The sequence below is a fragment of the Pelophylax lessonae genome (assembly GCF_965119305.1).
Source record: "Pelophylax lessonae genome assembly, chromosome: 4".
Taxonomy (NCBI): Eukaryota; Metazoa; Chordata; class Amphibia; order Anura; family Ranidae; genus Pelophylax; species Pelophylax lessonae.
This window is the reverse complement of record NC_138771.1, coordinates 259,138,415-259,164,360: the sequence shown is the minus strand read 5'-3', so window position 1 is coordinate 259,164,360 and position 25,946 is coordinate 259,138,415. Positions and strand designations below refer to the sequence as shown.

At 40.7% G+C, this 25,946-nt stretch overlaps 1 protein-coding gene across 1 annotated transcript in view; it reads left to right on the top strand.

The window, feature by feature from the left end:
• The first annotated feature begins 1,429 nt into the window (after positions 1–1,429).
• TRHDE (thyrotropin releasing hormone degrading enzyme) overlaps positions 1,430–25,946 on the top strand; it is a 1,069,075-nt gene continuing 1,044,558 nt past the window's right edge. Inside the window, exon 1 of the mRNA XM_082253105.1 lies at positions 1,430–2,351. Within this exon, the coding sequence (XP_082109231.1) occupies positions 1,600–2,351 (752 nt within the window). The 5' untranslated portion in view covers positions 1,430–1,599. The remainder of the gene's footprint in view (positions 2,352–25,946) is intronic.

The following is a 25,946-nucleotide window of genomic DNA, read 5'->3' as shown; positions in this document are numbered from 1 at the left end:
CATTTTAGGTTAGTAGTGATATAAGGAGACATAGCCTTGCAGAGGGGAGTTGTGGCTGGTAGGTAGGTAGGTAGGTAGGGGGTGATGGGGGGAAGAAGTGATAGTGATGTGCAGCGCCTGGAAGGGCACTTTAAGTGGTAAGCTGTAATATTTTCCATTTCGGGTTAGTAGTGATATAAGGAGACAGAGCCTTGCAGAGGGTAGTTGTGGCTGGTAGGTAGGTGGTGGGGGTGATGGGGGGAAGAAGTGATAGTGATGTGCAGCGCCTGGAAGGGCACTTTAAGTGGTAAGCTGTAATATTTTCCATTTTAGGTTAGTAGTGATATAAGGAGACAGAGCCTTGCAGAGGGGAGTTGTGGCTGGTAGGTAGGTGGTGGGGGTGATGGGGGGAAGAAGTGATAGTGATGTGCAGCGCCTGGAAGGGCACTTTAAGTGGTAAGCTGTAATATTTTCCATTTTAGGTTAGTAGTGATATAAGGAGACAGAGCCTTGCAGAGGGGAGTTGTGGCTGGTAGGTAGGTAGGTAGGTGGGTAGGTAGGTAGGTGGTAGGGGGTGATGGGGGGAAGAAGTGATAGTGATGGGCAGCGCCTGGAAGGGCACTTTAAGTGGTAAGCTGTAATATTTTCCATTTTAGGTTAGTAGTGATATAAGGAGACATAGCCTTGCAGAGGGGAGTTGTGGCTGGTAGGTAGGTAGGTAGGTAGGGGGTGATGGGGGGAAGAAGTGATAGTGATGTGCAGCGCCTGGAAGGGCACTTTAAGTGGTAAGCTGTAATATTTTCCATTTCGGGTTAGTAGTGATATAAGGAGACAGAGCCTTGCAGAGGGGAGTTGTGGCTGGTAGGTAGGTAGGTAGGTGGGTAGGTAGGTAGGTGGTAGGGGGTGATGGGGGGAAGAAGTGATAGTGATGTGCAGCGCCTGGAAGGGCACTTTAAGTGGTAAGCTGTAATATTTTCCATTTCGGGTTAGTAGTGACATAAGGAGACAGAGCCTTGCAGAGGGTAGTTGTGGCTGGTAGGTAGGTAGGTAGGTGGTAGGGGGTGATGGGGGAAAGAAGTGATAGTGATGGGCAGCGCCTGGAAGGGCACTTTAAGTGGTAAGCTGTAATATTTTCCATTTTAGGTTAGTAGTGATATAAGGAGACAGAGCCTTGCAGAGGGGAGTTGTGGCTGGTAGGTAGGTAGGTGATGGGGGGTGATGGGGGGAAGAAGTGATAGTGATGGGCAGCGCCTGGAAGGGCACTTTAAGTGGTAAGCTGTAATATTTTCCATTTTAGGTTAGTAGTGATATAAGGAGACAGAGCCTTGCAGAGGGGAGTTGTGGCTGGTAGGTAGGTAGGTAGGTAGGTAGGTGGTGGGGGGTGATGGGGGGAAGAAGTGATAGTGATGGGCAGCGCCTGGAAGGGAGGAGCGATCCCGACTAAAGGGAGGCGGAGGGTGCCGGTGGGCTGATGACAGGCGGCAGGAGAGGATTTCATGGGATGATGCTCGTGCAGTGGCAGGAGGAATGAAGTGTGCGGTGAAGCCCCAAGTCCTAGGAGGGGACATTAGCCGTGCAGTGTGACCTCTTCTCTTCTCTGGACTTGCACCATGCACTGCTATGGCTTTGGACAGTAAGCGGCAGAAGAACAGCTTACTTCTTCTCAGCTCCGAGGCGATCCCAGACTCCGGGACTATGAGGAACGGCAGAGGAGTCCAGGAGCAATGGGCTGACACCGTGAGACCCCGGAGCACCGAGCGACACCTGACCGTCCATAGGAAACTGCTACTGGCCTTTGCCATCTCCATCCTGGCTCTCATCGTTGTCACCGTCATCGCCGTCCTGCTCAGTGTGCGATTCGAGGAATGTCCTGATGCCTTCGGGAGGACCATCAACAGCAGCGTGCTGGAGGCGGCCAGGTTCAACCAGAACCTGGAGGTAGGGAAGGAGCCAGGGGATGGGGTAGGTAAGCAGGAGGAAATAGAAGACTGGAAGCCTTGGACTTACCTGAGACTACCTACACACCTTAGACCCCTCCACTATAACCTCATGATCACCGCCTTCATGGACAACTTGACTTTCTCAGGGGAAGTCAATGTGGAGATCGAGTGTTTGAACTCCAGTAGGTACATAGTGGTCCATGCCCACAGGTTGGTGGTGGAGAGGGTCCAAGTGGCAGAAGATCGAGCAGCTGGGGACATCAAAGTTTCCAGCTTCTTTACTTATCCTCCCAACCAAGTTCTGGTAGTCATCCTCAACCGGAGCCTAGAGGTGCACAAAAGTTACAACCTCAAGATCATTTATAATGCCATCATAGAAAATGAACTGCTGGGTTTCTTCCGAAGTTCCTATGTCATCCATGGAGAGAGGAGGTAATGCTTTCCACACTTTCATACTGCACTGTCACCTTAGACCAGGTTCCACCTAACAGCTTGTCTGCCCTATAGATTGGGGCAAGGTGCTGCAGACATTTCATGAAAGCAATATTAAACCCAAAAGCAGATTTTTACTAAATTGCAACTTACCAATTCTTGGTAAGTCCAGGAGCAATGGGCTCCTGTCACCTTAGACTGCACTGTCACCTTAGACACTGGACCAGGTTCCACCTAACAGCTTGTCTGCCTTATAGATTGGGAAAAGGTGCTGCAGACATTTCATTAAAGCAGTATTAAACCCAAAAGCAGATATATACTATATTGCAGCTTACCAATTCTTAAAAGTTATGGCTGCATTCCTTTTCTTTTTTATCCCACTAGTAAGTCTGTTTTTTAGTAACAGAACAAGCTCTCCAGCAGAGATAAGACAAACCATTTATCACCAACAGGGGGTGCTTACATTGAGCAGCTTTTATTATGGAAAACCTTTAAACAAAACTGTTGCTGCAACAGCTTATAAAGCATTAGCCGTAGTTCAACTTTGGTTTGTTAGTGTATACAAATCTACTTGCACATCTAATGCCCCATTCGCTCAGACAATGCTGCTGTCTGCTGTGCCCCCTGTGCTTCTTCATTCAGAGTGAAGGCACTCTAAAGGGCCATACACGCTATACAATTTTCTTTAGATTTTTTCCTTCAGACTTACCAAAACCATATAATATGAGGTCAAACTTAAACACTTTCAATTTGTATGCAATCAGGCAGGCCCTTATACTACATAGAAAAGGTAAATCTAAAGGAAATCTGACAACAAAAGTTGTATAGTGTGTATCCAGCTTAAAGTAGTTGTAAACCCGAAAAAAAAAAACCTGCAAGACAAAGGCATAATGAGCTAGTATGCATCACATACTAGCTCATTATGTATTACTTACCTTAGAACGAAGCCCCGATGCGGACCCCCGGACATTGCTGCGGGCGCTGCCATGATCCCTCGGTGTCCCTTTTCCGGGTTCGGCGGCTCCGGCGCTGTGATGCGCGGGAGTGATTTTCCGGCAAGCTCCCGGCAAGGAAAACTAAAGGTCCCCCCGGATCTTCAGAGTGCATGCGCCACTCGCGTGAGCGGCTGCATGCACTGCAAATATCTCCTAAACTGTGCCAGTTTAGGAGATATTAATTGTACCTACAGGAAAGCCTTATTATAGGCTTACCTGTAGGTAAAAGTGTCAAAAAGCGGGATACTACCGCTTTAAGGCTCCATTCACATACTAAGCACCTAAGCATACTGCAGCAACAACTGCTGCACCACATTTTTTTAGCGTATTTGTGTTGTGCGTTTTTGGAGCGGCATTATTTATTTGAATGGGCCTTCCTCCGCTCCAAAAAAACGCCAAAGAAGCTCATGTACCAAATTTTGGCTCAGAGCCAGGCACATTTTGCGTTGTGATTTTTGTAGCGTGTTTTGTCACTGGACAATCGCAGCAAAATCACACCACATTTGGGGTGCCATTAAGGAAATAATGACATTGCAAACTCGTCCCGTGTTTTGCCGCAATTCTGGAATCGTGCGATTCTGCCAGTGATTCCAGTGCGCTCAGGCGTGAATGAAGCCTAAGGCTTCATGTACACTAGCAGCTCCTAAACTTGGGTTTGTGCGCTTTTGGTGTTTTTTTTTGCTGAAGCTCCTAAACTCAACTCCATAAAAGCCTGTGTGTCCATGCCATGTTTAGGTGAGGTTAAACCTCCCTCTGCTGAACGCAGAAGAATTGCGCTCAGGATAGGAACATTTTGACTGCCAGCCGCGGGAAAATGTAAATCATGGCAAAAACGCTGCTTGCATTGTTGCGGCGTTATGCATTTTCCCATAGCCGTGTTCAGGGTAGGATAGAGTACATGTAGCCTAATGCAGGAGGGGTGTTACAGTGCACATCACCAGGTAAAAACAGAGGGAAAAAGAAAACCAATGCAGCCACTACATCTACACCTGGCCATACATTATACACCATTTTCTTGTACAATCTTCCTTTAAATTGACCAAAACCATATAATACGAGGTCAAACCTATTTTGCATGCAATCAGGCACTGCATAGCTGAAGGTAAATCTAAAGGAAATGAAATAAGAAAATTGTATAATGTATAACCAGTTTAAGGATTGGTGATGAGCTGCAAAATATTACACTTTACCAATTTTTAAATGCAGTGACTATTTTTAAGGTCTATTTTCCCTTTGATCCTGCCAATACCACCAGTCCTGTCTTAAGGTGTTTCTGCTCCACTGGAGGAGAAATGGAGAAGCCTTGCATTGTGAATCTAGGTAGAGGTTAGTATTAGGTGCACTGGCAGATTTAGCTACAGTCACTGTACAAATTATCTGATGTACAATCAACTTTAGATCTACCAAAACTATGTAATAAGAGAATTTTCCTCAATCATCCAGTCTATATTCATTCAGGCAGGACCTTGCATTACATATATATTGTTAGATCTAAGGAAGATTGTAACGTGTAAGGAGTTTAAGGGTCATTATATACGTTACCATCTGACCATACATTCTCTGTACAACTAACTTGAAATTTAGCAAAACTATGTAATATGAGGACCTACCTAAACTATATAATCAACACATATCCGATTAGAAGGGACCTTCTACTATATACAGTAGTGTTGTTGTTGTTGTTGCTAGATCTAAAGGAAATTTGTGTATGGTGACTTTAAAATGGCTTGAGTAACACATTTAAAGCCTTTTAGGATAAAAGATGATCATTATAAGCACCCCTGTCCTTGTTAAATGGTTTATCTCCATCCTCTTACTGCTACTTTGTCTGGACAGCCTGGTCTGTTAAAGTAAGTTGAAAAATAAGGGAAAAAAGCCAACCCCCCTCCAAAAAAGTAATGCAGCCAGCACATCTAAGGGTTCCCTGTCATTGTTAAATGGTTTATCTCCATCCTCTTACTGCTACTTTGTCTGGACAGCCCGGTCTGTTAAAGTAAGTTGAAAAATAAGGGGGAAAAAGCCAAGAAAAACCACCAACAAGTAATGCAGCCAGCACATCTAAGGGTTCCCTGTCATTTTTATATGGTTTATTTCCATCATCTTACTGCTACTTTGCCTGGACAGCTTGGTTTGTTAAAGTAAGTTGAAAAATAAGGGAAAAAAGCCAACCCCCCCCCCCAAAAAAAAAAAGTAATGCAGCCAGCACATCTAAGGGTTCCCTGTTATTGTTAAATGGTTTATCTCCATCCTCTTACTGTTACTTTGTCTGGACAGCCTGGTCTGTTAAAGTAAGTTGAAAAATAAGGGAAAAAAGCCACCCCCCCAAAAAAAAAAAAAATAAAATAAAAAAGTAATGCAGCCAGCACATCTAAGGGTTCCCTGTCATTTTTTATATGGTGTATTTCCATCATCTTACTGCTACTTTGTCTGGACAGCTTGGTTTGTTAAAGTAAGTTGAAAAATAAAGGAAAAAAGCCAAACCCCCCCCCCCCCCCCAAAAAAAAAAAAAAGTAATGCAGCCAGCACATCTAAGGGCTCCCTGTCATTGTTAAATGGTTTATCTCCATCCTCTTACTGCTACTTTGTCTGGACAGCCTGGTCTGTTAAAGTAAGTTGAAAAATAAAGGAAAAAAGCCAACCCCCCCCCCCCAAAAAAAAAGTAATGCAGCCAGCACATCTAAGGGTTCCCTGTCATTGTTAAATGGTTTATCTCCATCCTCTTACTGCTACTTTGTCTGGACAGCCCGGTCTGTTAAAGTATGTTGAAAAATAAGGGGAAAAAGCCAAGAAAAACCCCCAAAAATTAATGCAGCCAGCACATCTAAGGGTTGATGAGTTGCAATATGTTTCATGATTGTTTTTGGATTTATTATCGCTTTAAAGGTGATTATTAGGGATAAGCGAGGGATTGCACCTAAATGTATTTTGCCACAAAATGAATGGTTTCACCTTTGCCAAAGTTTTACAGCAAACTTTCAGCGCTGCACATTGAGCTACTTATTTCTTTATTAATTATATACAGGTATTTATATAGTGCTGACAATTTAGGCAGCACTTTATGTATCATACATTCACATCCGTCTTCGCCCCTAAAGGAGCTGACAATCTAAGGTCCCTTATCTCACATTCACATCATACGCCAGCTCCCATTTAGACAGAAACCTCTTCACCTGCCTGCATTGCTTTGGTGTGTGGGAGGAAACCAAAGTACCTGGAGGAAACCTATGCAGGCACAGGGAGACCATGCAAACTCCATGCAGATGGTGCTTGAAATGCTTAGGTGAAACTTGTTAAAAAAAAAAAAAGTTGTGTTCCTTTTTTAGAGATTTATTTATTTATTTTTTTGGTTTGTTTTGTTTTATTGAGGGTTTGTTTGGTTTCCTTTTATTTTATTTAGGATATAGTGTATCACCAATAATTCAAATATCCTTTTCCCTATTGAATCCAATTAGGAAAAAAAATGTGAGTCTTGGGTGAAGGTGTTGAATCTTCCATGAAAATATTTATAGATAAACTCCTTTGTGTTCATTATGTTTGTGTTTTACCTTTTGTTGTGTTTTGTTTATTTTTACCTAAATATTTGTGTTGCATTATATTTTCCACTGTGTTATAGCAACAATAAGCAAAACACAAATAAATAAAACTAATGAGGGTCTTTTTTTAACAAATGAGCAAGTCAGAGATACTTTACAGCTGTTTGCTTAACCCTTGGGAGGCTCAAAGCCCACCTTACTTACGCCTTTTCCATTGGCACCAATGCATTTCACCAAAATCTGATTTTCACCAAAGTTCTGGGGGCAATGAAAACTCTCCATTTCACTCATCCCTAGCCCTGTATACTTTTCTGCTGTAGAGATTCAGGTGCAAGCCCCTTGTTTTCCCCAAAGCTGTATTGAACCCAAAAAAGTGTAATATATTGCAGCAGCTTGCCAATCATTAGATATGGTGACTGCATTAGTTTTCTTATCCCAAAAAAGAACAAACCTGGCGCTACAACTGCTTTAGAAAGTGTTAGCTGGATTTTAACTTCAAATTGTTAGTGTATTTAAATATGCTAGAGCACCCAGACTGACAATGCTGCTGTCCAAAGGTGTCTCTTTTGCTTCTTTATCCAGCATGTAGGCACCAAAGAGGTGTATTACTGGCAAGATCACCTAATGAAAATCGAGGGGAAAAAAAGGCAAAAATATTAGTTTTACATAAATGAGTGACTGCATGAGTTTTCTTATCCCAAAAAGAACAAAACTGGCGCTACAACTGCTTTAGAAAGTGTTAGCTGGATTACGACTTCAAATTGTTAGTGTATTTAAATATGCTAAAGCACCTAACACCACCCGTCCCCCAGACTGACAATGCTGCTGTCCGAAGTTGTCTCTTTTGCTTCTTTATCCAGCGTGTAGGCACCTAGGAGGTGTATTACCGGCCAGATCACCTAGTAAAAATAAGGTAAAAAAGACAAAAAAAAAAAAAGTTTTACATAAATGAGTAAAAACCGATCATTGTAAGCACCCTTGTTAGTATTAAATGGTTTGTCTCAGCCCACTAACTATCCTTGTTAGTATTAAATGGTTTGTCTCAGCCCACTAACTGCTACATCTGCAGGACAGCTTGTACTGTCAAAAAATAACCAATGTACTGGCTGGAACGCCAGGTTAAAGTAAAAGAAAACCTAAAAAGTAAAACAAATGCAGCCATCATATCTAAGTATTGGTAAGCTGCAATATAATGAACATTTGCCTTTTGGGTTTAATACCACTTTAAATGACTGCTAATAACCATATACACACTGGTTGCTTTAGGCAAGTTTAGTAATGCTTATGTATAAATATATTCAAGAGTTAGTGCTTATTTGAACCAAAATAATGTAAAATAAGGTTGGTTTAGGTGTTACATGTTCAATTCTCTGTTAGATTTTCCAAAAACCATATATTATGAGGTCAATACATGTTCAATTTTATTGTACAATTTTCTGTTAGATTTACCAAAAACCATATAATATGAGGTCAAAATGAAACAACATGTTCAATTGTTTCATATAAGGCAGGCCTTTGTACTACATAAATTGAAGGTAAATCTAATGAAAATTGTATAATGTATGGCCAGCCTTAGGAGGATAGTGGAGATAACAAATATCTATATTTTAAGTTATCAAGATAGATATCTTAAGGCTGGCCATACATTATACCATTTTCTGTACAATTTTCTTTAGAGTTACCTTCAACTATGTACTACAAAGGCCTGCCTTAAGTGTTGTTTAGTTTTGACCTTATATGATATGTTTTTTGGTAAATCTAACAGAAAATTGTACAAGAAAATTGAACATGTATTGACCTCCTAATATATGGTTTTTGGTAAATCTAACAGAAAATAGTACAAAGAAAATTGAACATGTATGGCCAGCCTAAGGCCCCTTTCACACAGGCGGACCGTTCAGAGCCGCCTGTCCGTTTTTTTTTGGCAGATCTGAATGGTCCCCCCCATGCATCCCTATGGGGCATCGGATGTCAGCGGAGACATGTCCGCTGACATCCGATCCGTCAAATCTGGACGGATGGAAACCCTATTTTCCATCCGCCCAGGGGATCGGATGGGATCGGATGAGAACGGACCGATGGTCCGTTCCCATCCGATTTCCCCCATAGAGATGCATGGGGAACTGACAGCTGTGTCTCCGTACACAGCTGTCATCCTCCTGCTCAGCAGGGGATCGGCGGATCAATCCCCCGCTGAGAAAAACAGAGTCCGTCCAATGGACTCAATGTGTGAAAGAGCCCTAAGGCTGGCCATACGTGTTCAATTTTCTTGTACAATTTTCTGTTAGATTTACCAAAAACCATATAATAGGAGGTCAAAACTAAACAACACTTACAATTGTATCCATTTAGGCAGGCCTTTGTACTTCATAGTTAAAGGTAAATCTAAAGAAAATTGTACAGAAAATTGTAAGAAAATTGTATGATGTATGGCTAGCCTAAGTCAAGAGAATATGCAAAAGCGTTCACTAAACCTCCAAATCCAATCAGCAATCATTTCCTAATTGATCGGACTTAATTACGCTGGGTACTGGGTTATTGTAATTAGCACATCTTCCTTGTGGTTATTGAATAAACATAAATAAGTGTTAAGTATTGTCCAACAACAGATAATAAGCCAATAGTATTGGTTTCTGTCCACGATAGTTGCTGTAAGTAGATTTATTATTCTTAGGTCTTTTACATACACAATCATTTATTTTAGATAGACTGTTTCTTTAACTCTATATCATTATAGTTCTTATTCTAGTTATTCAATTCTATAGCTCCCAATAGCCCCTTCCTTGGATAGACAGACCCTCTTTTACAACCCGATACCGCTGTCACTTTTTCTAGTCTGGTGTATAAACCTCAATTAATCAATACACTCTTTAACTATCAACTTTTCATACTACCTTTTATATGATTAGAGGTCTTCTTTTTTTACCTTTATATGATTATATGTCTTCTTTTTTTACCTTTTATATGATTATGTCTTCTTTTTTACCTTTTTATACGATTATGTCTTCTTTTTTACCTTTTATATGATTACATGTCTTCTTTTTTACCTTTTATACGATTATGTCTTCTTTTTTACCTTTATATGATTATATGTCTTCTTTTTTACCTTTATATGATTATGTCTTCTTTTTTACCTTTATATGATTATGTCTTCTTTTTTACCTTTATATGATTACATGTCTTCTTTTTTTACCTTTTATATGATTACATGTCTTCTTTTTTTACCTTTTATATGATTACATGTCTTCTTTTTTAACTTGCGCATAAAGCAAAAGTAATGTAAAAGTGGGTTTCGTTGGTACCTTTTTTAGCTTCTGAATTTTTCATGTTCTCCCTAATTGGAGGGTGTGATTGCAGGTTGTCCTTCTCTGACATACCTGCTGCTAAAAGGTGTCCCATCTCTATAAATTGGGAGGTACGTTTTATACATTATTCAAAAGCAAAAGTGTGTTGAGCAATTTTAGCGTAACTTGTAAATGTAACTGGTGCAGTAGCATTGCATAATATACTTTCAAATGCAGAGCCGCTTTGAAATTGATATACTCTCTGCAAGAGGCTCGATAAGTTTCCTGGACTTGAGCATGAAAATGAAGAGAGCAGATTACTTAGGGAGACCTCGTGGTCTGCCAGCGGTTCTATGCTAGCTTTATTCCCAGTTTCCCAGTGATGTGAAAGTGTGAAAGATCACGTGTTGAGCAGCAGCTGAGACACATACAGGCAGTTAATTATCTTGTTTATCGTGGCTTCAGTTAGGGAAAAAAAAAATTGCACATTTATTGGGTTATTTTCCTAACATTTAGATCGTCATATGTTCAAGGGGATGAAAGAGAAGTGTCTGTTTTCTTTTTACTTTAACTGCCAACTCCCAGCTGACAGTGAAATACAGGCATACTTCTTCCTGCAGAATCTCATTAGCATGCATTTTATTTGCTATGTCTTTCTTTTAATTACTGCACTGGGGTAGACTCTCCAAATCTGCATAAACTATTCCTAATTTGTATAATTTGCATATAATTGAAAAGCCTCCAGCTCAGTGTCACACAGTGCATGGCACAGTGTGTTTAAAATGACAACCACTGTAAATTGCATGTGACAAACATAGGTACCATTTTACACACTACCTTGCCCTAGTTTTGCAGCTAATAGCTGTTTTGTCACATTATTAACTCTGTGAACTTGTATGGAGAGAAGGAAATAGAATCAGGTGTTTGATTTCAAACTCAACAGGCTTGTTGTTGCAATTACACGTGTATTCGGCAACCTGGGCTGGTGAAGAGTAGACGTGGGGGTCAATCTGTTTTAATTGCAATCTACAGCAGCGTTTCCTATTTACGCTCCTCCAGTATTACTTGCAGGTGTTTTCCAGACGTATGCAGGTGTGTTAATTACTGCCATTTATTCTAATGATCCCACTCATTTGGATGCCTGTTATTTTTTGAGGTTGGCTAGAAAAGATGACCTGTTGAAGATCAAAAATGTTATGCGTATTTAAAGAGTTTCCTACTGACTCCTGCACTGTGAATAGGCACATTACCCAGAGAAAGGGTGGATAAAAATCGATGATTTAAAAAAAAAAAAAAAATGTAAAAAAAATAAAATCAGATTTTTTTTTACATTTTTATCAAATTTATTTTAATAAAATGCTTTTGGAGTAAAAATCTATTTAACCACTTCTGGACCACTTTATTTAATCTTTTTTTAATACATTTAAATACTTGCACTACTTTAACCACTTCAATACAGGGCACTTTCACCCCCTTCCTGCCCAGGCCAATTTTCAGCTTTTAGCTCAGTTGCATTTTGAATGACAATTGCGCAGTCATGCAACACTGTACCTAAACCAAATTTATGTAATTTTTTTTCCCACAAAGAGAGCTTTCTTTTGGTGGTATTTGATCACCGCAAGGTTTTTTCTTTTTTGCTAGACAAATAAAAAAAGACCGAAAAGTTTGAAAAAAATAATAATACGTTTTTAGTTTATGTTATAAAATGTTGTATATAGTTTTTTTCCTGCACTGATAAGGGCCACACTGACAGGCACTGATGAGGAGGCACTGATGGGGTGGCACTAATATGTGGCACTGATATGCAGCATTGGTGGGCACTGATAGGTGGCACTGGTGAGCAATAATGGGCACTGGTGGGCAGCACTGATAGATGGCAATGATGGGCATTTGTGGGCAGCACTGATAGATGGCAATGGTGGGCAGCACTGATGGGGAGGGCACCACTGGCAGGCTCCCTGAGCCCTGATTGCCATCCCCGGTGGGCATCCCTGGTGGCCTCCCCATCAGTGCAAGGGTCTGCACTGGTAATCAATGCTCTGATTACCATCACAGACCCCCCCTGTCAGGAGAGCCGCAGATTGGCTCTCCTCTATTTGTGCCTGTCAGGCACGAACTGAGGAAAGCCGATCAACGGCTCTTCCTATTTACTATGTGACCAGCTGTGATTGGACACAGCTGGTCACACGGTAAAGAGCCTACGTCAGTAGGCTCTTTACCAAGATCGGAGATGCGGTGTGTCAGAGTGACACACTGCATCACCGATCGCCGCTCTGCGTGCCTTATCCTGCGTGCCTTATCCTGCACAACGTCATATGACGGCAGGTCAGGATAATGCAACCACTTTCCCGCCGTCAATTGCCTATAGGGCAGGCGGTAAGGGGTTACAAACAGTACTGTTAGGAAACTAGTATACTACTTTCATTCTTTAATACTTTAACCACTTCAGCCCCGGAAGGTTTTAACCCTTAATGACCAGGCCTTTTTTTTAAATTTGGCACTGCGTTACTTTAACAGACAATTGTGCGGTCGTGCGATGCTGTACCCAAATAAAATAAAATAGAGCTTTCTTTTGGTGATATTTGATCACCTGTGTGATTTTTAGTTTTTGTGGTATAAACAAAAAAATCCTGAAAAAAAAAAATATACATCTTTCACACTCCCCCCCCCCCCCCCAAAAAAAAAATGTAAAATCAATTTTTTTCATCCTTCTAGGCCAATTTGTATTCTGCTATATATTTTTGGTAAACAAAATCCCAATAAGCATATTTCGAGTGGTTTGTGCAAAAGTTATCGCGTCTACAAACTTGGGGAAAGATTTATGTCATTTTGTATTTGTTTTTATTTTTTTATACTAGTAATGGCGGCGATCAGCGATCTTTAGTGGGACTGTGACATTGCGGCGGACAGATAAGACACTTAACTGACATTATTGACACTTTTGGGGGGACCAGTGACATTACTACAGTAATCACTGCTAAAAAATATGCACTATTACTTTAATAATGACACTGGCAGGGAGGGGGTTAACCCAGGGGCAATCAAAGGGTTAACTATGAGCCTAGGGGGTGTTTTTCAACTCTGAGGGGGATGAGCTTATTGTATCAACACAGGGATCTATGTTCCTAAAAAGGAGGAACACAGGATCCCTGTGATGATAACTGATAGAACGGTCTGCTGTTTACAACGGCAGACCGCCCTTCTGTCTTGCTGGGGAGTGATCGCAGGTGCCCAGCGGCAATCGTGGCCACCGGCTCCGCAGATCAGCTTCCCTTCTCACGAATCGGCGCGCGCATGCCCCCATGCTCACTCCCGAGGAGCAACTTATGGGTACGGTGATTCGTGCAGCAGAGCCAGCCTGCCGCAGTGTATCTGTGGCAGGCGGTCAGCATTCTGTGCATTAAGATGAAAAGCCTTCTGTGTGAGGCAGCCCCCCTAATACATGAGCCCTATCTCTCTCCAGTGATGTCCATGAGTCCCTCGGCTGTCTAGGACTTTCCCTCCTGATTGGCTGTGACACCAGCTGCAGCGCCATTGGCTCAAGTGGCTGTCAATCAAAGTCAGTTAGCCAATCAGGAGAGAGAGGGGGCTGGGCGTGGCCGGAGCTTTGTGTCTGAATGAACACAGGGAGATGTGACTCAGCTTGGGTGCCCCATAGCAAGCTGCTTGCTGTGGGGGCACTTGATAGGAGGGAGGGGCCAGGAGCAGCAACGAGGAACCCAAGAAGGGAAGGATCCAGGCTGCCATGTGCAAAACCAACTGCACAGAGGAGGTAAGTATAACATCCTTGTTATAAAAAAAAACAAAAAAAAAACAAAAAAATAACGAGACTTTACAATCAATTTATTAATTTAGTTTATTCAGCATGTAATGGAGCTTAGTTATGTTGCATAGGGCTGTATATTCTGCAATATTTACATTTTTGGTAAACTCATTCAATGAATCTAAGCACAAGAGCACTGTGATCACTATCATTCAAGGCATGCCTTGAATGGAACTGTTTGGGGAACATTAATTCGATGAGTTTAATTCCGCTTTACCAGCGAATTCTTGTATTACTTGGCATGTTTGAACTGCATCAACCCAGAGAGGAATGGGGCTGGCACTCCCCCACCACTTGATCATGAAAGAGAAAGCTCAACTTTCAAAAAACGCAGCATGCAGCACTTTTGCCAACTTATCACTGGTTTGACACAAGGAGAAGGAGCCCCATTCATTTTGACATGCAGCTTTGACATTTGTGCTTGATAGAAAAATGGCAGTTTGATATGAACTATAGTGACAGCAGTTTCTGCAATCTGCAGTAATACATTTTAGTAACTACTTTGTTGAAAATTCAGCTTATTGTATGTGGGCCTGTTATTCGTCTGTAAAGTTCAAGTGAATACAAAAAGCCAATAATCCAACTGGGTTTTCTATATCAATTGAAGTGTTTCTCATAGCATGTGTTCAGGTGATAGCTTTCATGTTTATTTATCTAGCAAAGCAATTATTAGTTACCGGCTTTAAAATTGGAAATGTGAGTTACGATACATTTGTCACTCTAGAAGTAGAGTGCTTCCTTGGTGAGATATTGACTGTATGTGGTCTTACAGATTTGTACTTCAAATACGGCTCATCTGTGACAAACATATTTTAGTATATTCAGCTTGACTAAAGGAAGCAGGTGGCAGTCACCTGTAAAAAAAAATAATAATTTTCAAACCAGTGTTGGCAAGCAAATGTGTTTTTTTTTTTTTTGTATATTTATCATGACAAATTACTGAAAAAGTTATATTTATTTATATATATATATATATATATATATATATATATATATATATATATATATATATATATATATATATATATATATATATTTATATTATTTGAGAAGGTTAAACTTTTTTTTTTTTAATACATTTAAATACTTGCACTTCTTTAAAAACAGTACTGTTAGGAAACTAACATACTACTTTCATTCTTTAATACTCTAACCACTTCAGTCCCGGGAGTATTTACCCCCTTAACCACTTAAGGACCACCCGCCGCAGTTATACTGTGGAAGGCAGCCCCTCCTGCACAAACCGACGTAGGTATACGTCGGTTGTGAGCCTGCAGCTGCAATGCACGGAGCAGGCGGCTCTGATTGCCGCCAGACACCCGCGATCGCTCCCCACTGAGAGAGAAGAATGGGCAGCTGTTGTAAACACAGCTGACTGTTCTTCTCCCTGGAATGATCAGAGCTCATGTGATCCTTCTATATAGGATCACAGGTCTCTGTGATCATTTCACAAGCCCCGCCCCCCACAGTTAGAATCACTCCCCTAGGCTCACATTTAACCCCTTGATCCCCCAATAGGTTAACCCCTTCCCTGCCAATGGCATTACTACAGTAACAGTGCACATTTGTAGCACTGATTACTGTAGTAATGTCACTGGTCACCCCAAAAGTATCAAAAATGTCAGCTAGGGGTCCGATCTGTCCGCCGCAATGTCGCAGTCCCGCTAAAAATCTCAGATCGCCGCCATTACTGGTTAAAAAAAAAAAATGACATTTTTCCCGTAGTTTGTAGACCCGATAACTTTTGCGCAAACCAATCAAAATACGCTTATTGCAATTTTTTTTTTACCAAAAATATGTAGCAGAAAACAAATTGGCCTAAAATGCTAAAAAATGTCGATTTTTTTTATTTTTTGGGGAATGTTATATAGCAGAATGGAAATTTTTTTTTTTCTTTTTCCAGAATTGTCGCTCTTTTTTTGTTTATAGTGCAAAAAATAAAAATCGCACCGATGATCAAATCCCACCAAAAGAAGCTCTATTGGTGGGAAAAAAAGCACATCAATTTTATTTAGGTACAGCGTCCCATGTCCGCGAAATTGCAATGCCGAATCGCAAAAAATGGCCTGGTCATTAAGGGGGCAAATCCTTCCGGTCTAGAAGTGGTTAATGACCAGGCCATTTTTTTGCAAAAATGCTGTACCCGAATAAAATTGATGTCCTTCTTTTCTCACAAATAGTGCTTTCTTTTGGTGGTATTTGATTACCTCTGCAATTTTTTTATTTTTTTTTTGCGCTATAAACAAAAAATATAGATATTGCTCGGGCGATGGTGTCTAGATGGAAAATTGCCGACATCCCTAATATGAACTTGGAAGAAGAGGATATTCCCCTGGGGGCGGGACTTTAATGGCAATTGACCATCGGGATAGTAAAAGTATATGCACGAATGTAAAAGTATATAGATTTATTGTAAACATACAAGTTAGAAATAACATACAAAAATAAATATAAAAAACACATGAAACATAACATGCAGTAAAAATGCATCACTGTAGAAACATGCAAGGCGAGAGCATATGAAGTTTCCCAAAACTAGAACTGACGCGTTTCGGGTGGAACCCTTTTTACGAAGGTCAATTGGGATACAATTCGCTCGCCGAGTTTCCAGATGGAAGCAACCGCATACAAAAATCTGCTGCAGTCCAAAGAATCTGCAGTGCCAAATTGGAGCGCACAAGTCAGGGGGAGGTGAAAAAGCCGAGGGGGAGGGGGGGGGTCGGAGTAAGAAAGCCAACAGCAAATAGATCAAGTAAAAGTCGTGTTGTAGCTTATTTGTTGGTATTGTTATGTCTAGGTCCTCCTATCCCGCGAGGATCCCAAAAGGCAAGTTGCGAGGTATAGAAGAATATCTAAGTTGTAGAGGATGGCCACGAGAAATAGTGAAGCTGTAGGCTGCTGTGACCGTGCGCTCTTCCCCCGGTGCGGCCTATAGCTTCACTATTTCTCGCTTTTACTATCCTGATGGTCAATTGCCATTAAAGTCCCACCCCCCAGGGGAATTTCTCTTCTTCCTATAAACAAAAAAAGAGCGACAATTCTGAAAAAAATAAAAAAACAATATTTTTCACATTCTGCTATATAACATTCCCAAAAAAGAAAAAAAAAATGTAAAAATTCAATTTTTTAATCATTTTAGGTTAATTTGTATTCTGCTACATATTTTTGATAAAAAATCAATCCCAATAAGCGAATTTTGATTGGTTTGCACAACATTTATCGCGTCTACAAACTAGGGAAAAGATTTGTCATTTTTATTTATTTATGTTTTTTACTAGTAATGGCGGTGATTAACGATTTTTAGCGTGACTGCGACATTGCGGCAGACAGATTGGACCCCTGATGGACATTTTTAACATTTTTTGGGGGACCAGTGACATTACTACAGTAATCAGTGCTAAAAATATGTAATGTTAGTGTAATAATGACACTAGCAGGAAAGGGGTTAACTTAGGGGTGATCAAAGGGTTAAGTGTATGCCTAGGGGGTGTTTTCTTACTGTGGGGGGGGGGGTTGTGCTTGTGAAATCAACACAGAGACCTGTGTTCCTTAACCACTTAAGCCCCGGAGGATTTTCCTGCTAAAAGACCAGGGGGTATTTTGCGATTCGGCACTGCGTGACTTTAACGGACAATTGCGCGGTCGTGCGACGCTGTACCTAAACGAATTTGACGTCCTTTTTTTCCCACAAACAGAGCTTTCTTTTGGTGGCATTTGATCACCTGTGCGATTTTTTGATCATGCGCTATAAACAAAAAAAGAGCGACAATTTTGCAAAAATAGCAATATTTTTCACATTTTTTTATATGAAATTCCCCCCCAAAAAAATGTAAAAATCAAAATTTTTTAACATTTTTGGCCAATTTGTTTTATGCTACATATGTTTGGTAAAAAAAATCGCAAAAAGCGTATTTTGATTGGTTTACGCAAAAGTTATCGCGTTTACTAACAAAGGGAAAGATTTTTGTCATTTTTGTTGTTTTTTTTTAACGCGTAATGGCGGCGATCTGCGATTTTTTTGCGGTACTGCGACATTGCGGCAGACAGATCGGACCCTTGACTGACATTTTTGACACTTTTGGGGTTACCAGTGACATTTCTACAGTAATCAGTGCTATACATATGCACTGTTACTGTAAAAATACACTGGCAGTGAAGGGGTTAACTTTATTTGGGAGGGAGGGGCTGTGTGTGTCCCTAGGGGCGTGATTCTTACTGTGATTGGCTGTGGCTCTAGCTGTAAGGACACTGATCAACGGATCTACATACTAGATCCGTGTAATCAGTGTCTTTACAGCGAGGAGAATGACAGCCAGCTTGTTTACACAAGCTGCCTGACATTCTCCCTCTTCCCCCGACGATTGCCGAGTGGCCGGCGGACATCGGGTCCGCTGGTCACACGCGCGGGGGGGGGGTCCGTGACCGCGCGGGAGCGGGAGCGCGCCTCCGCGGGCGCGCGCTCGCTCCCCAGACCCTCCCAGGCTAGTGACGTTAATTAATGTCACTCTGCCTGGCAGGGGCTGACCGCCGCAGTAAATCTACTTGCGGCGGTCGGCAAGCAGTTAATAGGAGGATCACTGGCGCTCTGGGCTGATTCCTGAGAGAACAATGGTCTGCTGTGTTTATGGTCTGCGTTCTCTCTCCACGGGGAGTGATCACGAGTGCCCAGCGGCAGTTGTGGCCGCCAGCCCATGAGTCTGCTTCCCCGCTGGCTAATGGGGTCTCAGTCGAGCTAGTCTGCCACAGTATACCTGCAGCGGGCGGTCAGCAAGTAGTTAATCATTTTATTTCAAGGCTATGATCAGGTTGTTATTTTCTGTTAGAATTTTTTTAAAGTACAAAAAATGTATTTCTAATTATTTATTACATTGATAACAGAACACAATGGGGCTTCATTTATCGCAGTGGAAAGAAAGTGTCCATTATGCCCTTACCAACCAGCTAAATGTCCTCTTTCATTTGCTAAACTGCATTGTTACAGTCGTAGTTTGATTTGTGTTGTTATTGACAGCTGGGACGCTTTATTTTTAATAAATCTACCCCAGTATTTCGAATCAAGTTTGCACATGCATGGCTTACCTTATCTGTTTATGGGTATTCTTCAAACTTTTCACAGAACCACAGGTGCTTTTTACTATTACTAAACTATTACTAATTAACACAACTACAGAATCGTCTGGAAGGCTTGACCTGTTGGCTGAATTAAAAAGGTAAAAGGCACTGACTTTGGACAATGGTTTCAACACAGATAATGAACTCGCATTGCTAAATGCTATTCTAATTATTACTATAATTATGCTTTATTTAGAAAATTTCTAAATATTACACAGTGATGTACACTAAATAATAACTAGGCACAAATTAAGACACTAATGACTTCACCTGGGCATATGTAAGATCCCCTGCAAACAATGTGCTGCTGGTAAGTCTTAAAGACTCAAAGTTATGGTAATGATTTCTTTCACAAAATATGTACGCTCATATTAATTGCTCATTATACTAAAATTTGCATAAAAACAAACTTGTTTTCAAGAAGAAAACTGTTAAAGCAGAAAGCACTGTTTTTTTTTTCCATTTCATTTTTTTTTTCTTGATCATCTTTTGTAGTTTTGCTTTGTGGGCCATGTAAATAAAAGCCATCATTTTTATTTTCAAGGTTCAGTTGGTGGTCCTTTTTAGGAGATCAATTTTTAAAAATACAGTAAAACTTTGGATTTCCAGCATAACTAATTCCAGAAACGTGTTTTGAGATCCAAATCATTTGTATATCAAAGCGGATTTCCCCATAAGAAATACTGGAAACTCAGATAATTTGTGCCACGACCATTTATTCCTAAGTCCTTCAGTCTATAGTCCATATAAAAGGATTATAGCAATGTGACTTCAAGGCAACTTCAGGGAAGGCCTGGGTAATCTTCCTGTAATGTCGGATCCAAATCACATCAATTAAGATGAGGATCTGAATTAAGGCTCATGCACACTGCAGTTCAGCAAAAAAAGCTCCTTTTACAGGCATTTGAGCTTTTATTTCAGCTTGAAGAAGCTTGTGCTTTTTTGTGCCCTTGTGAACGTTTTTATTGAAGTTCTTCAAGCTCCTTTCAGCTCCTTTCAGCTCCTTTGAGCTTTTTAAGCATAAGCATTTGTTTTCACAAACCCTCCTTAATGTATATGGGCATGAGTCGGATAGAAGTTGCCTTGAAGTAGTACAGGAAACTTTTCTAAAGTCAGAGTAGTGCTAATTAATACAGCTGTCATTGACTAAAATGGGATGTGACCCTCCTCAAGACCTCGCTCGTTTTATCAAGTTACATTTTTTTTTTTTTTTTTAAATGTTGCTCGCAGGGCAAGTTACTCACAATCCAAGGTTTTGCTGTATATAAATATATATATAATTAATTCAGCAAACGGCTTAGGTGGGCCACCAGGGATCTTTAGAATCCACTAGTAAAATTAGGATTTGTTATTTGCACGTCTTTATTGTATTAAAATGAGCTAATATCTACCTGCTCCACTACCTGTACTTCCAATCTTTGCTTTCCTTATAAGCTATGGCAGTTGAAAGAATCCAATATACTTTGAATGCTGTGTCAGATGTTTAGTTCCCTGTTGTGTTTATGTCTGATGGCTCCTATGTCATTACTGTGTCCTGTGTCCTGTCCAAGAAATGTGTCAAATCCTAAAGATTGTTCAGCTACCTCTCTTCAAGAGAACAAAGATCAATAGTACAGGTAGCAGAACAGGTGAGTATCAACTTACTATTAGGTATAAGCAAATCTGCCTGGGTTAGAAGGTTCGGGGTTGGGAGTTGTCTAATCCTGCCTTGAATCTGCAAAACCAGAACTTGCCATGAACCCTGTTGAAGTCTACAGGGGAAAAGGGCCATTTCTGATACCAAAAGCTGGGTATGTATGGAGGTAGCTTAATTAGGCCATAATATAAATATAGAGGGATAAGGCTGGTTTTATCTTGAGATATTCATTACAGTGTATTATCTGAGAGACAATATCCACAGATATTCCTCAGTGGTTGGACAGTATGTAAGCAACTTGGTTAGGCCACAGTATAAATGGAGAGACAAGGCAGGTTTTACCTTGAAATAAAAAATTAGGATAAACAAATATTGTTCTGTGGATTGGTTAGGCTGCAATAAAAGAGGGAGAAACCAGGAGGTTTTATCTTACGATGAACATTAGAATAAGAGACAGTTGGAGTTTAACCACTTCTGGACCGGAAGATTTTCCCCCTTAATGACCAAGCCATATTTTGCGATTCAGCACTGCGTTACTTTAACGGACGATTGCGCATTCGTGCGATGCTGTACTTAAATAAAACTGATGTCCTTTTTTTCCCACAAATAGAGCTTTCTTTTAGTGGTATTTGATCACCTGTGTGATTTTTTATTTTTTTGCGCTATAAACAAAAAAAGAGCAACAATTCTGAAAAAAAAAAAAAAAAAAACAATATTTTCACATTCTGCTATATAACATTGTCAAAAAAAAAAAGTTTAAAATAATTTTTTTTTAACATTTTAGGCCAGTTTGTTTTCTGCTACATATTTTTGGTAAAAAAAAAATTGCAATAAGCATATTTTGATTGGTTTGCACAGAAGTTATCGCGTCTACTAACTACGGGAAAGATTTGTGTAATTTTTATTTATTTATTTTACTAGTAATGGAGGCGATCTGCGATTTTTTGTGGGACTGCGACATTGCGGCGGACAGATTGGACCGCTAATTGACATTTTTGACACTTCTTGGGGTACCAGTGACATTACTACAGTAATCAGTGCTAAAAATATGCACTGTTGCTGTAATAATGACACTGGCAGGGAAGAGGTTAACGTTGTGGGTGATCAAGAGGTTAAATGTGAGCCTAGGGGAGTGATTCTAACTGTGGGGGGGCGTGGCTTCTGAAAAGATCATAGAGATCATAGAGATCCTATATAGAAAGATCACAGGGGCTCTATGATCTTTCCAGGGAGAAGAACGTTCAGCTGTGTTTACAACAGCTGACCGTTCTTCTCTCTCAGCGGGGAACGATTGCAGGTGTCAGGCGGCAATTGGAGACACCTGACCCGTTCATCGGCTTCCCTGCTGCCGAGTGGGTGTGGGAGCACGCCGCCGGTGGTGTGCACTCACCCCCTAGCGGCCTGCTCATGACCGACGTAGACCTACGTCGATTTGCGCAGCAGAGACACATTGCCGCAGTAAGAAGTGTTAATGATGGCAGGAATCTTAGTTTTTTTTTTTTTGCAGGGAGGCAGATGACTTCTTTGCATTTGTAGTCTGTAGAATTAGCCCAGGGGATTTTTAGTCATTGGAAATCCAAGACAAATATTTTAATATTATGATTTTAAAATGATCTAGGCATACATTTTATCAAAACTCAGCACAGGAATACAGCGCAATGCACTGCCATATATAACATTATACTTAACTGAGCCCCATCTCAATCCAGCAATGTGCATGAGAGCAGCGGCTCTCGCGGGTCTCTCTCTCCTCATTGGCTCACACAGCAGCAGGAGCCATTGGCCAGTGAGGAGAGGGTGGGGGCAGGGCCGAGCCACACTCTGTGTTAAAAGGTTTTGAGTCCTTCATCTCTTTCTCCTTTGCATCTGCAGCTCCACTGACTAACATTTAACAGGTAGGGCTCTCTACAGAGCGCTTTCTACTCATTCCCAAAAGATGAGATGGTACACATGTTACACATGTTAATCATGTTTCCTATCCCTGCATTTATGGATGAACATGCCAGTGTTCATTCAAGACAGGCAAAGGATCCTTAACTATGTCGCAAATTTCCCTATCCTCCTTGTCTGTCACTTGATCCTCCCCATTATCAACCAATGCCCCCACTCAATATAACCCAGGTGTCCTTCATTGCCCCTTTTGTCACTTGAGCCTTCCCAATGGGTGCCAAGTCCTTCTGCCCTACACAGCCCACTGTCTCTGTTGCTACAAGAGAGGGAGTGCAGTGGGGAGATCATAGGGCACAGAGGAAACCAGTGGGTTGTGCAAAAGACACAAAATGGGCCTTTTTGCTTATGCCAGAAAAAGAACAGCGGAGCGAATCTGTGTCAGTTGGAGAGGCTTGGATTGTCTCATTTAAATAATGGCAATATGATCAGTGGCTTGTCAGCTGATGTTCATAGCTATTTTAATCCGCACAGTCAGGGGTACACTTCTGATATCAGTATATGGTCACTGAAGTGAAAAATGCAGACGGCGTAAGGAATAACTTAGTAACCAACTGCAAGCAATTCTGTTCCACAGTATCCCTTACATCACTGTATCTGCAGCAAAAGGGTTAAATTATAGTTCTTTCAAAATTTGTTTAACACTTTGTTTATATTGAAGGTCACATTTTCTTGAGGAGAAGGAGATTCTAACATTGCCCTAGACTTGGCATTAGATAGATCTAAGACCAATAGACCTAAATTATCCTATCCTAAAACTGGTCACAAACGAGCTAAAATTGTGTTTCATTACAATTTCATAAACATCTGGTGTGAATGAATCCTAACATCAGAGGTTATATTATATGCATTTTCCCTATGTACATTCAACATATTTAAGAATAGATAACATATTTACTTCTCAGTGTACACTTGTAACTGTTATCCACTCTAAAATGTATAACGTATTGTAGTCTGACCACTGCCCAGTCTTCGTATCATTAACAGGCTTACAAAATTGAAAACCAATAACTCATTGGAAACAAATTGAGTCCCTATTAAGTACAACGTAACCCAACCCAACGAACCCAATCCAAACACTTTGAGCATGAAGTCAGTGAAAATGACCCAGCATTAGCATCTCCAGTAATTAACTGGACAGCACAAATAACTACCATCAGGATATTTTTCTACAAATTACCTCACATGTTAAAGGAAATCTTGATTCCTTCATTACCGAAAAGAACAACATTTACTTGGATTTCTCAAAGAACACAAATGCAAACCAAACAGGGACCTGAGGAATAAAATGTATACCCTCTGTTTAGAATTTTACTTGCTCCTTTTATCTAAGGCTGAGAAGAGTATCAGATGGATTAACTATAAATTTTGTTTTTGAACGGGTCACCTAGGCTCATTACTGGCTGAAAATTAATACCCTAAATGTTTTAATCAAAACTGCCTGAAAGTTAGACATTACAATGACACTTACTCAAAATCTTTAGTTTTCCAATCCTTTTATACTAAATTTTATGAGAGCTCTCAGTCTATATATTATATCAAACTAACAAATGTCTTAGCAAATCTTCCTAATACAACATTTAAATAATCACATTAAGACATTATGGAGATGGATATCACCCTGGCTGAAATCCTAATGACGATAAAACAATCTAAATCAGCTAAAGCCTTGGGTCCTATTGGACTGTCAGCATTGTACTACAAAAATACAGAACAACTGATCCTGCACTTAATCCTTTTGTTTCATTGACTAAGAAAATGAGTTTCCTTAATCCTGAATATCAGTTTCTTTTATTAGTATGATACCCAAACCTGATTAAAGACACCTGTGAAAGTGCCTAAGGCCTGCCATAGACAAATCTAATCTTGGCCAGTTCAGTAGGATCCAGCTGGGATTCGAACCATGTATGGGCAGGTTGAATTTATCAAGTTGATCGATCAAACAACTTGAGTATAACCAGCCTGCCGGATTTTGCATGCCGGGGAGGGCGCTCAGCCGGAGGGATTCCCCTGTCAACACTGTCTGTGGTTGCAGGAAAGAAATTTGCTCCATGTATGGCCAGCTTAAGTATAGACCTAAATCCTTGTTTCATAGAGATCTCATTGTGTGTACAAAAAATTATGCTAAGATAATATCGGGATTCATAGCTTTCTTACATACATTAAAACCTGGATAGGATTTATACCTGGTCACCAAACCCCAGACTAGATTAGACATGCAATTGATATTTCTATTATGCAGTCTAACTGAGATGGCTTTAAAAATCAAGATGGTATGCTGCTTTCCTTCAACCTACATAAGGCGTTTATTTTGATCTCACGGGATTACCTATTCAATATCCTACCATAATTGGGGTTTGGACTGTTTAGGAGATATTTACCTTACATGCAGCCAGTGAGGTCACTGGCACATGTGCTCTGAAGGAACGGCCGCTGGTGCCGTTTCTTCAGAGACCCGTGCCGTGACTGTCGGCTCTCGCGCGCGTGCCCGGGAGTGACGTCACCGCGGCTCCAGACAATCAGATTGCCGGATGCCTCGATCCCGGAAGACGGGCGACTGGACATGTCGCCCGTCATAGAGGTGAGCGGACGGCCCGACGGGGGCTCGTTCTAAGGTAAGTATTTCATAATGAGCTAGTATGCGATGCATACTAGCTCATTATGTGTTTATCTTTCAGGGTGTAAAAAAAAATGTAAAATGAGTTTACAACCTCCTTTAAATAAAAAACTCACTCATTCTAAAGCACAATTATATAAATTATTATTATTATTAGTATACAGGATTTATATAGCGCCAACAGTTTGCGCAGAGCTTTACAATATGAGGGAAGACAATACAGTTACAATACAATTCAATAAAGGAGGATTTAGAGGTCTCTGCTCGTTAGAGCTTACAATCTAGAAGGGGGGAGGGGGGGTCAAGTGAAACAAAAGATAATTGCTGTGGGGGATGAGCTGATGGAGAAAATGGAGGTACAGTTGTCAGTTGTGGGTAGGATAGGCTTCTCTGAAGAGGAGGGTTTTCAGAGATCGTCTAAAAGCTAATAGAGTAGGAGATAATCGGACAGATAAGGGTAAGGAGTTCCATAGGATTGGTGAGGCTCTGGTAAAGTTCTGGAGGTGAGCATGGGAGGAGGTGATGAGGGAGCTAGAGAGCAGGAGGTTGTAAATCTAACTAATCATCTCTTTTCAAACAACTCTTGAAGAAAGAGACTTTAGTGTGACCTATCCATACATGCTTTGAAAATTGCCCTCTTATCCTTGG